Source organism: Caloenas nicobarica, chromosome 4 (assembly GCF_036013445.1).
Source record: "Caloenas nicobarica isolate bCalNic1 chromosome 4, bCalNic1.hap1, whole genome shotgun sequence".
Lineage (NCBI taxonomy): Eukaryota > Metazoa > Chordata > Aves > Columbiformes > Columbidae > Caloenas > Caloenas nicobarica.
The window spans coordinates 79464632-79478449 of record NC_088248.1 but is presented as its reverse complement, the minus strand read 5'-3'; the positions used below and the strand labels follow the sequence as shown (position 1 = coordinate 79478449).

At 66.4% G+C, this 13818-nt stretch overlaps 1 protein-coding gene across 8 annotated transcripts in view; it reads left to right on the top strand.

Annotated features, from left to right (window-relative positions):
* The window catches only part of LOXL3 (lysyl oxidase like 3), a 16560-nt gene extending 2742 nt beyond the window's left edge, over window positions 1–13818 (top strand). Inside the window, exons 1-17 of one of the 8 annotated variants that reach the window (XM_065634385.1) lie at window positions 1070–1111; window positions 3667–3981; window positions 5206–5369; window positions 5526–5737; window positions 6266–6328; window positions 7562–7621; window positions 7862–8081; window positions 8382–8562; window positions 8862–9016; window positions 9672–9845; window positions 10015–10170; window positions 10398–10560; window positions 10872–11115; window positions 11699–11814; window positions 11974–12110; window positions 12827–12938; window positions 13172–13818. In XM_065634385.1, coding sequence (XP_065490457.1) covers window positions 3678–3981; window positions 5206–5369; window positions 5526–5737; window positions 6266–6328; window positions 7562–7621; window positions 7862–8081; window positions 8382–8562; window positions 8862–9016; window positions 9672–9845; window positions 10015–10170; window positions 10398–10560; window positions 10872–11115; window positions 11699–11814; window positions 11974–12110; window positions 12827–12938; window positions 13172–13245 — 2535 coding nt within the window. In that variant the 5' untranslated portion in view covers window positions 1070–1111; window positions 3667–3677 and the 3' untranslated portion in view covers window positions 13246–13818. Of the gene's footprint in view, window positions 1–1069; window positions 1112–3666; window positions 3982–5205; window positions 5370–5525; window positions 5738–6265; window positions 6329–7561; window positions 7622–7861; window positions 8082–8381; window positions 8563–8861; window positions 9017–9671; window positions 9846–10014; window positions 10171–10397; window positions 10561–10871; window positions 11116–11698; window positions 11815–11973; window positions 12111–12826; window positions 12939–13171 lie in introns of those variants that run through there. The other 7 variants (XM_065634393.1, XM_065634386.1, XM_065634389.1 and 4 more) reach the window with 7 other exon arrangements.

Genomic DNA, 13818 nt, shown 5'->3' with positions numbered 1-13818 from the left:
GCCAGGCCGCCCTCCCAGGCCCTTTCCTCTTGCAGCCCGAGTGCTGCCGTGCCCGAGCCTGCTCACACACCAGGGCAGGCACATTCGGCATGGCACGGCACAGGCCAGGGGCTCTGGCAGGAGCCCCAGACCAGAGGAGCTTGTCCCTGGCTGCCGCGGGCAGCAGGACGGCCGGGCGGGCAGGACCGTGCCCAGCTCCTGTCTGAGGCGTGCGGCGCCAGCGGCCAGGGAACGAGCCCAGACATCCCGTCCCTGTCCCAGGCGCTTCGCGGCCCCTGCCCCTCCCGCCGGTGCCGGCTGTCCCCCGGCTGTCTGCACCTCTGCCCTGTGCCCTCTCCAGGGCACGTGTGCGGCTCCTGCAGATTCCCCTGGAAGCACCAGCGCTCGTGTCCTCCCACTGTGCTGCTGGTGGCACCGACTGTCCCACGTGCCGATGGAGTGGGAGCCGTCACCCTGTGGGACCCTTGGACTCAGCAGAAACAGCCCGCAGGGGCTGGGCAGAGGTGTGCGCTTTCCCCGGAGAGAGGGAGGGAGAAGTCCCCCGTGGGACCTGTGCTGGTTGATCAGCCCCTCCAGGGCAGAGGGACCCCCCCGCGCTCATCTGTCCCAGCCAGAGCCCCAGCCCGGGCACAGACCTTGTGCCCTCTGGCCGTGCCAGCCGGCAGGACCGCGGTGCTGTGAGCCGGTGCCGTCAGGCAGCGTCAGGGCTGGCCGGCAGGAGGGACGGAGCCCCAGGCTGGAACCGGCAGGTGCTGCACACGGGTTGGCCCCATCGCCGACCTGCAAAGCTGTGGGGCAGGGATGGCCCTGCCGGGCTGGGCGCCGCAGACGGGACCTGCGGCAGCGTGGGGAAGTCAGACAGCGTCACATGGCTGGGGAAGAGCAAATGTGCTGCTCGCGTTTCAGAAAGCGGAAAAAGTGATCTAGACAATGAGAGCCCTGTTAGCCTGACCTCCCTGGCACACGGACTTGGAGCATGTTCCGAGAGGGAGATCGTACAGGAACGGGGAAACGGCTCATGCCGTGTCCCGGGGAGTTGGCGCTGCCAGCCCGACAGCTGTCCCGGGCTGGGTGTGGGAAGAGCTGCTGGCATTTCACTGGGAAATCAGCGGTGAGTGGCAGGAGCTGAGGACGGGCTGAGCAGCGAGGGCAGAGGAAGCGCAGGGGGATGAGGGGCGCTGGAGCCTGAGCACAGGCACGCTGTGACCCGCGAGAAGAGTGCCAGCAAGCTGGGCTTAATGCAGAACGGGATGGCAGAAGTTTGAGCACGTTCAGAAGCAACTGCAGGACTGCAAGGAAGAGAAATCCACAGTGGTCTTTTCAATGCTGAGGCTGAGGTAGCTGAGCTGCGAGTGACAGAGCAGGGACAGGCAGGACATCCTGCCCTGTCCCAGGCACCTCCTGCCGCGGCCGTAGGGGTTGGGGGGCGTTTGTCGTGGCCTCACACAGCCCCACAGCCCTTGCCCCACCGCCGCGGCGCCAGGACAGAGACGCTCTCCCCGCAGCAGCTCTTCTGGCTGCACCTGTGCTGGCCACGGGGCCAGGAGCTTGCCTGGGGGCTGTGGGACCGCGGGCACGTGTGGGGCTGCCCCCCGTCGCTGCAGGGCTGGGGCTGAGACCTCGTGTCAGGCCAAGTGATGATTTTGGTGATCCAGACTGAGCACACCAGATCCCGGAGGCCGCGCTGCTGGGGCTCACTGGGGACACGGTACTTTGCCGCACAAAGCCTCAGCAGTTTCTCTGGTGCCATGTTCTGGTCCCTGGTCCTGTATGCTTTGTTCCTAAATGCACGGGCTTAAATTTTCCTTGTGGTCAAGGATATAGGCTGCATGATGCCATTTTAGCTGTCCGTCCAGTTCTGCATGCTACCCCCCGCTGCTGCCTTTGCAGAGTTTTTTCCTCCTCCAGACAGGGTTTTGCTTTGAAAGGCATGTGATCCTCACCAGAAAGCCCACTGAATGGTGACTTCCCTGTTGTAGCCACATTTTATTTCCAGCAGGTGACCAGTTTTAATCCACTTAGCAGAAGGTGCACTGATTTTTTGAGTGCTAATTATTCATTAAAAGGTGGTGCAAGATGAATCGAATGCCTTCCAGTCTCAGCCTGTTTTATCAACACAGTTACTCCAATTAACCAAACCTGTGATCTCATAAAAGGTCACACCAGCTTTCTGACGTGGGCTATTTCTGCAGAACTGTGGAGATTGGCATTAATTGTGCCACTGTCCTTTGGTGTTGTATTGACCCCGTTGCAAACAGCCCGAGCCTGCCGGCCGCATCAGCAGAGAGGATCTTGCTCCTTCGCTGGTGAAGCTTTTGTCCTCTCGTGCTTGCAGCTCCCACGCTCTCCCAAACTGTGTTACGATTAGCGCCTAGAGGGCCCAAACTTTGATAACGCTTCATTTGGGCAGGGAAGTGTCCGCTCGGTGGCGGACGGGCAGAATAAGAAGTGTTTTATGACTGCTGTGAGATGTAAACTCATCCCTTTGCTGCTCTCCAGACAGAGCAGCGCGTCCCTGCCCCGGCAAGCCCTGGGGCTGGGTGGCCCTTGGCGCCTGCCCCCCTCCTGCCCCTGCCGTCACAGGCTGATTAAAAGGTTCAGCAAAGCGTTTCCCTGCTGCCTGCCCACAAATACGCTTCCTGCTGGGCCTTGTTTTGTCCGTGCGGTGCCAGAGCCGGCGGCTGGGGCGCGGGGAGCCCGGAGCCAGGTCCAGCACCCCAGGGCTGCCGTCCCCATCGGCACCGCGGTGTCCCCCGTGCCCTGGGCTGTGACAGGAGGAGCAGGACCCGCGTGTGAGTGCAGGGTCTGCTCTCAGGCTGGGGTGCGGGGCGCAGACGTACCCGTGCTGGGCCCGTCCCAGAGTCTCCCAGGTTTCGGATGTGCTCTCCCAGCGCGGAGGGGACGGGCTGAAGGGTGAGCTGAGGCTGCGGTGGCGAAGGGCAGGCTGGGCACCGGCGCTGGGCGAGCCCAGCCTGGAGCAGGGCTGCCCCTGGGCTGCCGCGGCACCCGTGGGGTTAAATGGGAACGGTGCAGGGGCAGGCAGTTCACAGAGAAGTGTTTTCACCATTGTTTGCCATGGGGCTGGTGCAGAAATACCACATCTCCCTCAGGTATTCAGGGAGCCACAGATGTTGTTGCAGGGCTGGAGAGGAGCCGCACAGGGAGGAATACGAGGGGCTCGAGCTGCCTGGCTCCTGGCAGCGGGCAGGAGCGTGGGCTGGCAGCCCCTCACTGCCGGCAGCCCTTGCACGGCTCCTGGTGGGTCAGGCTCCTGGTGGATTCGGCTCCCAGCCGGCCCAGCCGGGCTTCCCCTGCTCCTGCTCCAGCTCCTGCTGCTCCGGCGGCTGTTCCCACTCTGCTCCGGCTGCCCCTCCTGGGGTGGCACACACCCCTGGGCCCGGCTGCCCCCACGGCCCTTTGGCGTAGGAGACGCAGCCCCGCAGCGCGGGGGGATTTCAGGAGCGGCTGTTGGCGGAGGGCGCGAGGTGGCGGGGGGCACCAGGCAAACCCTGCCCGATGGCAGCCGGGGGTGCAGAGCTGGGCTGGGGGCACAGGGCAGAGCTGCGTGTGAGCAGGAGTATAACCAGCGTGGGTCAGGATTGAGGGAGCCGGTGTTTTGGCATAGCTCGTCCATCTTGCGCACCCTGACCCTTTGTGCCCTTGCAGAGCCGGCTGCCATGGGGAGCTGCGGCACGTGGGCAGGTCGGGAGCTGCTGGTGCTGCTGAGCGGCATGTGGCTCTGCGCCGCCCAGCCCTCCCTCCCGGGCCCCACGCGCAGCCCCGCGCCCCCGCTCAAGTTCCGCCTGGCTGGGTACCCGCGCAAGCACAACGAGGGCCGTGTCGAGGTCTTCTACAACGACGAGTGGGGTACCGTCTGCGACGACGACTTCACGCTGGCCAACGCGCACGTGCTGTGCCGGCACCTCGGCTTCGTGGCTGCCACCGGCTGGGCCCACAGCGCCAAGTATGGCAAAGGCGTTGGTAAGAGGGGGCAGTGGGTGTAGCCTGGCTGTGGCTGCACATTGGCACACTGCCGGGGGTGGTGCGTGTGCTGTGGTGGGTTTGCATGCACGTGTGTGTGCCATGGCGGTTTGCGCGCATGGGTGTGTGTCACAGCGGGTCTGCATGCACGGGTGTGTGTCACGGTGGGTCTGCATGCACGGGTGTGTGTCACAGCGGGTCTGCATGCACGGGTGTGTGTCACGGTGGGTCTGCATGCACGGGTGTGTGTCACAGTGGGTCTGCATGCACGGGTGTGTGTCACGGCGGGTCTGCATGCACGGGTGTGTGTCACAGCGGGTCTGCATGCACGGGTGTGTGTGACAGTGGGTCTGCATGCACGGGTGTGTGCCATGGCGGGTCTGCATGCACGGGTGTGTGTCACGGCGGGTCTGCATGCACGGGTGTGTGTCACAGCGGGTCTGCATGCACGGGTGTGTGTCACGGTGGGTCTGCATGCACGGGTGTGTGTCACAGCGGGTCTGCATGCACGGGTGCGTGTCACGGCGGGTCTGCGTGCACGGGTGCGTGTCACAGCGGGTCTGCATGCACGGGTGTGTGTCACGGCGGGTCTGCATGCACGGGTGTGTGTGACAGTGGGTCTGCATGCACGGGTGTGTGTCACAGCGGGTCTGCATGCACGGGTGTGTGTGACAGTGGGTCTGCATGCACGGGTGCGTGTCACAGCGGGTCTGCATGCACGGGTGTGTGTCACGGCGGGTCTGCATGCACGGGTGTGTGCCACGGTGGGTCTGCATGCACAGGTGTGTGTCACAGCGGGTCTGCATGCACGGGTGCGTGTCACAGCGGGTCTGCATGCACGGGTGCGTGCCACGGCGGGTCTGCATGCACGGGTGTGTGTGACAGTGGGTCTGCATGCATGGTGGGCAGTGGGAGGGGTGCAGAGGTGCCGCAGGCTGTGCTGCAGCTGAGATGCTGCACAGACCCCAGGGCACACATTGCGTGGGGGCTTTGCGTCTGGCAGAGCAGCCCTGTGGGGAGGTGGGAACTCCTCACCTGCAGATCTCCGCTCAGGGCTTTGGCGTTTCACCAGCCCTAGCTTTGTGCTGCAGAAGGGCTGCCCCCAGCCCAGCACCCACGCTCCTGCTGCGCAGTGTGGTCCCTGGCTGTGCCCCACAGGCACCCCCTGTCCTGGGGACGCTGCCTGGGCTTGGCACCCCTCACCCCAGCCCTGGTGTCTCGCAGGGCGGATCTGGCTGGACAACCTGAACTGTGCTGGAGGTGAGAAGAACGTCGGGGATTGTAAACACCGGGGCTGGGGGAACAGCGACTGCAGCCATGAGGAAGATGCGGGCGTCATCTGCAAGGACGAGCGCATCCCAGGCTTCAAGGACTCCAATGTCATCGAGGTGGGCAAGCTGCTGGCCAGGGTCCCGCAGAACCAGCTGCCAGGAGCTGTGCCGTGGGGCAGCCCAGGTGTGGGGCAGCCCAGGTGTGGGGCAGCCCAGGTGTGGGGCAGCCTAGCCACAGGTGCAGCGTGAGCCTGGGCCGCCCTGTGCCCGCAGACGGAGCAGAGCCATGTGGAGGAGGTTCGGCTGCGGCCCGTGGTGTCTGGGGCCCGCAGGCAGCTGCCGGTGAGCGAGGGCATCGTGGAGGTGCGCTACAAGGATGGCTGGGCACAGATCTGCGACGAGGGCTGGGACAGCCGCAACAGCCACGTCATCTGCGGCATGATGGGCTTCCCTGCGGAGAAGAAGGTCAACAGGAACTTCTACAAGTGAGTGGGGCCGGCAGGGAGCCTGTGGGGCTGGGGTGTCAGAGCAGAGCTGGGGCACAGGGCTGGGGACAGTGCCAGGGACACGGGGCAGAGCTGGGGGGACAGCAGGGGCTGTGCTGTTGGGCGTTGTGGCTCCCCAGCATCCCTCCCGTCCCTGCTGCTCGCCAGTCCGAGCCACAGCTGGCCGTGTGGGCGCTGGCCAACCAAACCGGGAAGCCATGGCGTGGCTGGGGCCGTGCCCCACCTGCCCCGTGTGCTACTGCAGAGGCCACTCAAGGCAGCGCTGCCGCTCCTGGCAGTGCTGGTGAACCCCCACGTTTCCTGCGGCCTGGAGCGTGGGAGTCATCGGGCCGAGGGGAGGCTTGCGGCCGAGCCAGGCAGGGATGCTCTGGCAGCACCGCGGCCCGAGTGAAGGGCCTGGGGTGTGGGCACGGACGCGCTGTCCGTGGTGCGGTGCCCGGTGCGGTGCCCGGTGCGGTGCCCGGCACCGCACACACCCTGACCAGGCAGGCGGGCATTGCTCCACAGGCAGCTGAAACGCGCGGCCAGGACGAAGGGCCGGAGCCCCAGGCCAGGCAGCAGGTACAGCAGGTAAGGGGCCGGGGCGCCCCGTCTGCTGAGCCCTCGGCAGAGCCGGGCTGTCCAGCCCCGCGGTCGCTGCCATCAGAGCGGATCCTGGCGCAGATGGATCCGGATGGAGCAGACTGAAGCTGGGGCTGTGCTGGACAGGCAGGACAAACCCATCGCAGTGGGACCTGCCTGTGCGCACCAGGGTCCCCTGTCCCCCGTGAGAGGCAACCTTCCTCCCAGGCCGCCGTGCCCCAGGCGAGCAGCCCTGTCCCGTGCACGGGCAGGAGTCCTGGCACAGGGGTCACTGCGGGCAGGATGCCCAAGGGGCACAGGGTGTCCTGTGCTGTGGCCCCACAGGGACCAGGAGGCCTTGAAGCGGAGCTGTCTCTGCCGGAGGATAGGGAGGGTGGCTGTGGAAATGGGCTGCTCTCTGCAGAAAGCAGCGGTGGGGAAGCAGTAAAGGCTGCGCACCCCTGCATTCCCCACGGGCAGGCTGGTGCGGGAGCACAGGCTCAGCGGTGCTGGTGGAGCTGGGCATGGAGCGGCAGGTCTTGTCCCGAGAGCTGCGTCCGTTTTCTCTCATGCTCTTCCCTGTGGTGGTGGGAACAAGCAGGCTCTGGCTCCCCGGCAGCCCCGTGCTGTGTCCTGGGTCTCGCGGGGCCGTGTGGGCTGACAACAACCTGCCACCGCCAGCACGGTCAGGTGCCAGGCCTGGTTTTGCCCTGTCCCTTGGCGGGTGTCCGTCCCCTTGGCCAGCAGTCCCTGCAGCAAGTGTCACCGTGCCCTGTGGCACGGGGGACCATCCCCGCCTGTGCTGCTCGCTCTGTGCTGCGCTTGCTGCGCGTCCTGCTCCCCGGGAGCACGGGCAGTGACGTTGTCTGGTGTCTGGACAGGGACACGGGCACACCTCACTGGTACCTGGCAGATCAAACCGTTGCCGCTGGTGTTTGATCTTCTGCTGTGTGACAAGGCAGCACGGATGTTGCTGCATCCGGCAGAGTTTCCTGGCGGGATGTGGGCAGGAAACTGCATCATTGCTGCGGAGGGCAGTTGTGTTGCGTTGCTGGCAGCAGATGATGCTGCTGCACCCATGCATGACACCAAGGGGACGTGCGTGAGCCTCCCCAGGGGACCGATGTGCCCATTTCAGTCTTCAATGAAAGCTGGGGGGGCTGTGCTCCCCGTGTCACTGCAGCCAGTGGAGGTGACAGCCTGAGGCTCTGAGCTCCTTGACGGTTGTTTTCTGTTTTCCAGGCTGGCCAACAAATCTCAGCCTAAACAAAAGCGCAGGGAGGACATAGGGTTCAAGAAGAGGTAAATGGCTCAGCACAGAGCCTGAGTGCCAGGAGCCCCACTCAGTCCCACCAGAGCTGCGTGTGTCCCCGGGGACATGGCGCAGGCAGCTGGCGAGGGGTGGGCATCCCGCGGCATCGCGTGTCCCTCCCCAGGACAGCGCAAGGGGCAGGGACAGCGAGCGCAGCCGTGGGCAGGGCGGCCATTGACACCTGCGCTGCCGGCCGTGCGGTTGTGCCTCAGGCTCCTCTCTCTTTGCAGGCTCTTCATGGAGCGGCAGCAGCTCAACTACCGCCTGCACTCGGTGTCCTGCACGGGGACGGAGGTTCACCTCTCCATGTGCACCTTCGAGTTCTACCGCGGCAATGCCTCGGTCGCCTGCGCAGCCGGCATGCCCGCCGTTGTCAGCTGCGTGCCCGGGCCCCTCTTCGCCACCGGCAACGGGCACAAGAAGAAGCAGCGCCAGCAGCAGCAGGGCCAGGTGAGCCCTGGGAGGGGACCCGCAGCTGCCCCGTCCCCCTGCAGGGCTTGTCCCCCGGGCTGTCCCCGAGAGTGGGTGTGCGCGTCCCTGGGTGACCAGCTCCTGGAGCAGGAGGTGGGGACAGTGTCGTGTCCCATCACATACCAAGAGTCACGGCCAGCAATCTCTGTGCACATGTTGTGCTACAGCACGCCATGCTGTGCTGTGCTGCACTGTGCCATTCAGCACCACACCGTGCCGTGCTGTGCCGCGCCGTGCCGTGCCGTGCTGTCCGTACCCCCTGACCCTGCTCCCCTGCAGCCGCGGCTCCGGCTGAAGGGCGGCGCGAAGGTGGGCGAGGGCCGCGTCGAGGTGCTCAAGAGCAGCGAGTGGGGCACGATCTGTGATGACCGCTGGAACCTGCTGTCCGCCAGCGTGGTGTGCCGCGAGCTGGGCTTCGGCAGCGCCAAGGAGGCCCTCACCGGGGCACGCATGGGCCAAGGTGAGGTGCTGGGGTGCGGGACCAGGCTCCTGGGGCTGTGCATGAGGCTCTGCCAGGCTGGGGGGCCACGGCCAGGCTTGTCCCTTGGGTGCCTGGCTGCTGGTCACACGTGGTGCAGGGTGTCCCCGAGCATCCCCAGGGACCGCAGGCACTCAGCTGTGCTGCCCTGGGCAGCAGCTGCGGGGCCAGGAGTGCCCGGGCTCCTTGGTGTGAGCTGGGGAGCAGCCGCAGCCATGAGGACAGGCTGGCTGTGGCTGTCCCCATGTCCCTGTGTCCTGAGCTCCACTGTCCCCCTGCAGGGACGGGGCCCATCCACATGAACGAGGTGCAGTGCCTGGGCACTGAGAAATCCCTGTGGAGCTGCCCCTTCAAGAACATCACGCAGGAGGACTGCAAGCACACAGAGGATGCGGCCGTCCGCTGCAACGTCCCCTACATGGGCTACGAGAACCTGGTGCGCAGCATGGGGAGCTGGGGAGGGCCCGGGAACCTGTGTGGGGGTGGCCCAGAATTTCTCCTCTGCACCCCAGCGCGTCCCAGCGCACCCCACGCGTTCTGCCTGGTCTGAGGCAGGGGCTGCCCTGGGGGGCTCGGGGTTTGTGGGGGTGAGTCCCAAGATGCCGTGTGAGGCCATGGGGCTCTGCGGGTCCCTGTGCGGGGGGCGATGTGGGGGGCTGCTCCCCACGCTCTCCCTGCTGCCGGCCTGTGCCAGCTCTGCAGCAGAACCAGAAAAAAAAATCACCATGGACCAACCAAGAGAGATTTTTTTACTGATGATGAAATGAGCAAATGGAGCCATGTGGTGCTGTTTGCCCTGGTCTGTCATTTCATCCATTTTGGGCTTTTTAATCATTTTAAACTCTCCCATACCTGTCATTTCTGAAATGAGCCTGCCATTTCAAAATGAACCATTTTCTCTGCTTTAGTGAGACAATTCCCAAGCTCACAAGTGATTTCTTGGCCCCAATCCCAGCAGTTTTGGTCAGTTCCCTGCTGACCAAAGCTGCCGCCACTGTGGGATGGGGCTGGGCAGGACCGTCCTCAGGACGCAGCCCCAGCAGGGGCATCCCTTGTGGTGACAATGACGCTGCCGCTGCCTCTCTCCGCAGATTCGGCTGAGTGGGGGCCGGAGCCGCTTCGAGGGGCGGGTCGAGGTGGCGGTGGGGGCTGCGGACGGGGACCAGCCTCGCTGGGGTCTGGTCTGCGGCGAAGGCTGGGGGACGCTGGAGGCGATGGTGGCCTGTCGCCAGCTGGGGCTGGGCTTCGCTAACCACGGCTTACAAGTAGGTGCCAGCACCAGCTTGGCTAGGGCAGCGAGCCGCCACCAGCACCGCTCCGCAGGGACAGGGACGCGGATGGGACAGGGACAGGGACGCGGATGGGATGGGATGGGGCTGGGGTGAGGGTGCGGCGTGGTGCGGGTGCTGGCTCACGGCCCCAGGGTTTCCGCAGATCCGCCTGGCCGGCGGGAGGACGGCGTTCGAGGGCCGTGTGGAGGTGAAGCGAGGCAGTAAGTGGGGCACGGTGTGCAGCGATGGGTGGACCACCAAGGAGGCCATGGTGGCCTGTCGCCAGCTCGGCCTGGGCTACTCCCTGCATGCGGTGACGGTAGGTGCCGGCGGGGAGGCCCCGGTGACACCCCGGCGAGCACAGGCACCGGTGCTTCCCTGACAGCGGGGGGGCTGTGTGGGGCAAAGGGGCATGGCCGCTCCATGGGTGGGACAGGACCCTCGGGGCAGCCGGGGTACGTGGGCAGGGCTGTGCTGGGCGGTGGGCTGTGGTGTGGGGCAGCCGTGGCAGCCAGCCCCCCGCCCAGCCCGCCTGCCCCTCCCCAGGAGACGTGGTACTGGGACGCCAGCAACGTGACGGAGATGGTGCTGAGCGGAGTGAAGTGCGCCGGCCACGAGATGTCCCTGAGCCACTGCCAGCACCACGGCACCAGCCTCAACTGCAGGAACACGGGCACGCGCTTCGCCGCCGGCGTCATCTGCTCCGAGAGTGAGCGGCGGCGGGGCTGGGGGGCTGCGGGAAACGGGGGCTGTGGGCAGTGCAGGCTGCAGGCAGTGGGGTCTGTGGGGGCAGGGGCTGCAGATAAAGGGGCTGTGAGCAATGGAGCTGGGAGCACTGGGGCTGGGGGCAATGGGGCTGTGGGCACTGGGGTTTGCAGATGACAGGGCTGCAGGCTCAGGCTGTGCCCAGCCGATGGGGAGGGCACAGGTTCCCCCGGCTGGCTCAGCCCTGCCCGTGCTGGGCACTCGCCCCGTCCCTGCCAAGCTGCGGGACATCGGTCTATTCTTTCTGCTCCGCAGCCGCCTCCGACCTGCTGCTGCACGCGCCGCTGGTGCAGGAGACGGCGTACATCGAGGACCGGCCACTGCACATGCTGTACTGCGCGGCCGAGGAGAACTGCCTCTCCAGCTCAGCGCGCCTGGCCAACTGGCCCTACGGGCACCGGCGCCTGCTGCGCTTCTCCTCGCAGATCCACAACAACGGCCGCGCCGACTTCCGACCCAAGGCCGGCCGGCACTCCTGGGTCTGGCACGAGTGCCACCGGTGTGTGCAGGGACAGGGATGGGGACAGGGACAGGGACGGGCAGGGGAGCACCTGGGCTGGGGCTTAGGGTGGGGAGAGGGCGATGGTGTTGCTGTGGTGGGCTGGGCAAGGGTGTCACTGGGTGAAGGTGATGCCAGGTGAGGGTGTCACCAGGTGTGGGTGTCACCGGGTGAGGGTGACACTGGGTGTGGCGCGGTGGCTGAGCGAGGCACCGGCTGCTGCCCAGGGCCCAGTTTTGCTGCGCTGGCTCAGGGCTGTCCCCAGTGAGCCGGGCTGGGGCTGGGGGTCGGGGATGGGGCCACGAGCTGTGTCCTGCAGCTGAGCCCCCCACCTGGGCCATCGGGCTGGGGACAGCTGCGTCCCCTCCCAGGGCAGGACTGAGCTCTGCCCAACCTCATGGCACTGCGGCCTCAGAGCAGGGGCTGTGGGGACCTTTCCCAACGGGACAGGGCTGGGCGGGTGACAGGGGACCTGAGGCAGAGCAGGATGGGTCCCCCATCCATTCTGGGGGGCTCCTTCTCCCCCCGAGCTCCCCAGGCTCTGGGCACTGGTGCAGCCCTGTGGTTTGGGCCCTGCTCGCAGGCACTACCACAGCATGGACATCTTCACCCACTACGACATCCTGACCCCCAACGGCACCAAGGTGGCTGAGGGACACAAGGCCAGCTTCTGCCTCGAGGACACCGAGTGCGAGGAAGGTGGGTGCATCGAGGCCTTGTGGCACCATCCCTGCCCGTGTCCCCCGTGCGCGCTGCCTGTCCCTGGTCACCATGCAGGCTGGGGCCAGGCCGGGGTGACACGGGGCTGCGCACACGCTGCAGCGGGGACAGGGACAAGCCGCTCTCTCCTGCCTGCAGACGTGGCCAAGCGGTACGAGTGTGCCAACTTCGGGGAGCAGGGCATCACCGTGGGCTGCTGGGACCTCTACCGGCACGACATCGACTGCCAGTGGATCGACATCACCGATGTCAAGCCCGGCAACTACATCCTGCAGGTGCTGCTGCTGAGCTGCCCCCAGCCCCCTGCACCCCAGCTCCACCCCTGCACCCCCTGCAGCCTCCCTGTGCACCCCCACCTCTGCCCCCGCACCCCGGTCTCTGACCCTGCACCGCCTGCAGCCTCCCTGTGCACCCCGACCTCTGCCCCCGCACCCCGGTCTCTGACCCTGCACCCCCTGCAGCCTCCCTGTGCACCCCCACCTCTGCCCCCGCACCCTGGTCTCTGACCCTGCACCCCCTGCAGCCTCCCTGTGCACCCCGACCTCTGCCCCCACACCCTGGTCTCTGACCCTGCAGCCTCCCTGTGCACCCCCACCTCTGCCCCCGCACCCCGGTCTCTGACCCTGCACCCCCTGCAGCCTCCCTGTGCACCCCGACCTCTGCCCTGCCCCGCCGCTCTGCGCTGCCCCTGGCCCTGGCTCCCCGCTCTCGCGCAGGTCGGGCTCGGTGGGCTGGGGGTGTGTGCCAGCGCAGGGCTCCTGCGGGAACTGCTCGGCTGGGTTTACCTGCTCTGAGCAACCCTGGTCGTGGGTACGTGGGCACAGTGACACAGTGACAGGGCCACCCCACCACAGTGGCAGCCACACAGTGCGGCCACGTCCTGCTGGGTGCTGGGGCAGCAGCAGCTCCGCGGGAAGGACAAACTGACACGGCACAGGGCTGCAGCACGGCCGGGCAGGGGACTGTCACCCTCACTGTTGGTGCCCCGCAGGTTGTGATCAACCCCAACTTTGAGGTGGCAGAGAGCGACTTCACCAACAACGCCATGAAATGCAACTGCAAGTACGACGGGCATCGCATCTGGGTCCACAGCTGCCACATCGGTAACAGCCCTGGGATGTTGCGTGAAGGGACAGGGGTGTCCTGGCAGGGCTGCCCAGGAGGAGGGGACGGGGGCTGCAGGAAGCCGTGGGGCTGGGGAGCGTGGGGCAGGATGGTGGGGCTGGTGTGGGGGTCAGGGCTGGGGTCCCGGGGCAGCCGCGGCGGCAGTGCCGGTGCTGGCAGGGCACACAGCGGGCAGTGCCGTACTGACGGCTCTCTCCCTCTGCCCACCCAGGTGATGCGCTCAGCGAAGAGGCCAGCAAGCGGTTCGAGCAGTACCCAGGTCAGCTCAACAACCAGATTTCATAAGGCCCGGCCCTGGGGAGACGGGCACCTCCCTCCCTCACCGCACAGACGAGGAAGCTGCCGGGGGCCAGTGCGGAGGCCTCGTGCCCGGCACCGCCGTGCCCTGCCCAGGGCTCACATCGCCGGCTGCCGTTCCCACCGCGGAGCTGGTGCTGGAGGCACCGCACAACCACACCTCCCAGCCTGGGGCCACCACCAGACCACTGGCCAGAGGCTCCGTGCCCACGTCCCAGGGCTGTGGCACATGGGGACAGGCCAGGAGGTCCCCTACCCGACACTGTCCCGCTCTGGTCCCATCCCTGCCATCCCAGCTGCATCGCCCTTCCTGCTCCCCCGTTCTCCTGGTTCCTCTCACCCCACGGCCCCGCCAGGGCTCTGCCCTCAGCCCCAGGACACACACGGCCCACACAGGACTCACCCCCTGCCCGACCCGCAGAGCCCCAGGAGCCCCTTGTCCTGCGACGGTGCGGCCACCCCTGCCCCAGCAGCACTGTCCCCGCCAGCTGCTCAGCAGCGGCCCCACACCCAGCTCTTAGTTGTAATTTTATTTTCTCTATAAAGTTGTCAGTTCTGTTT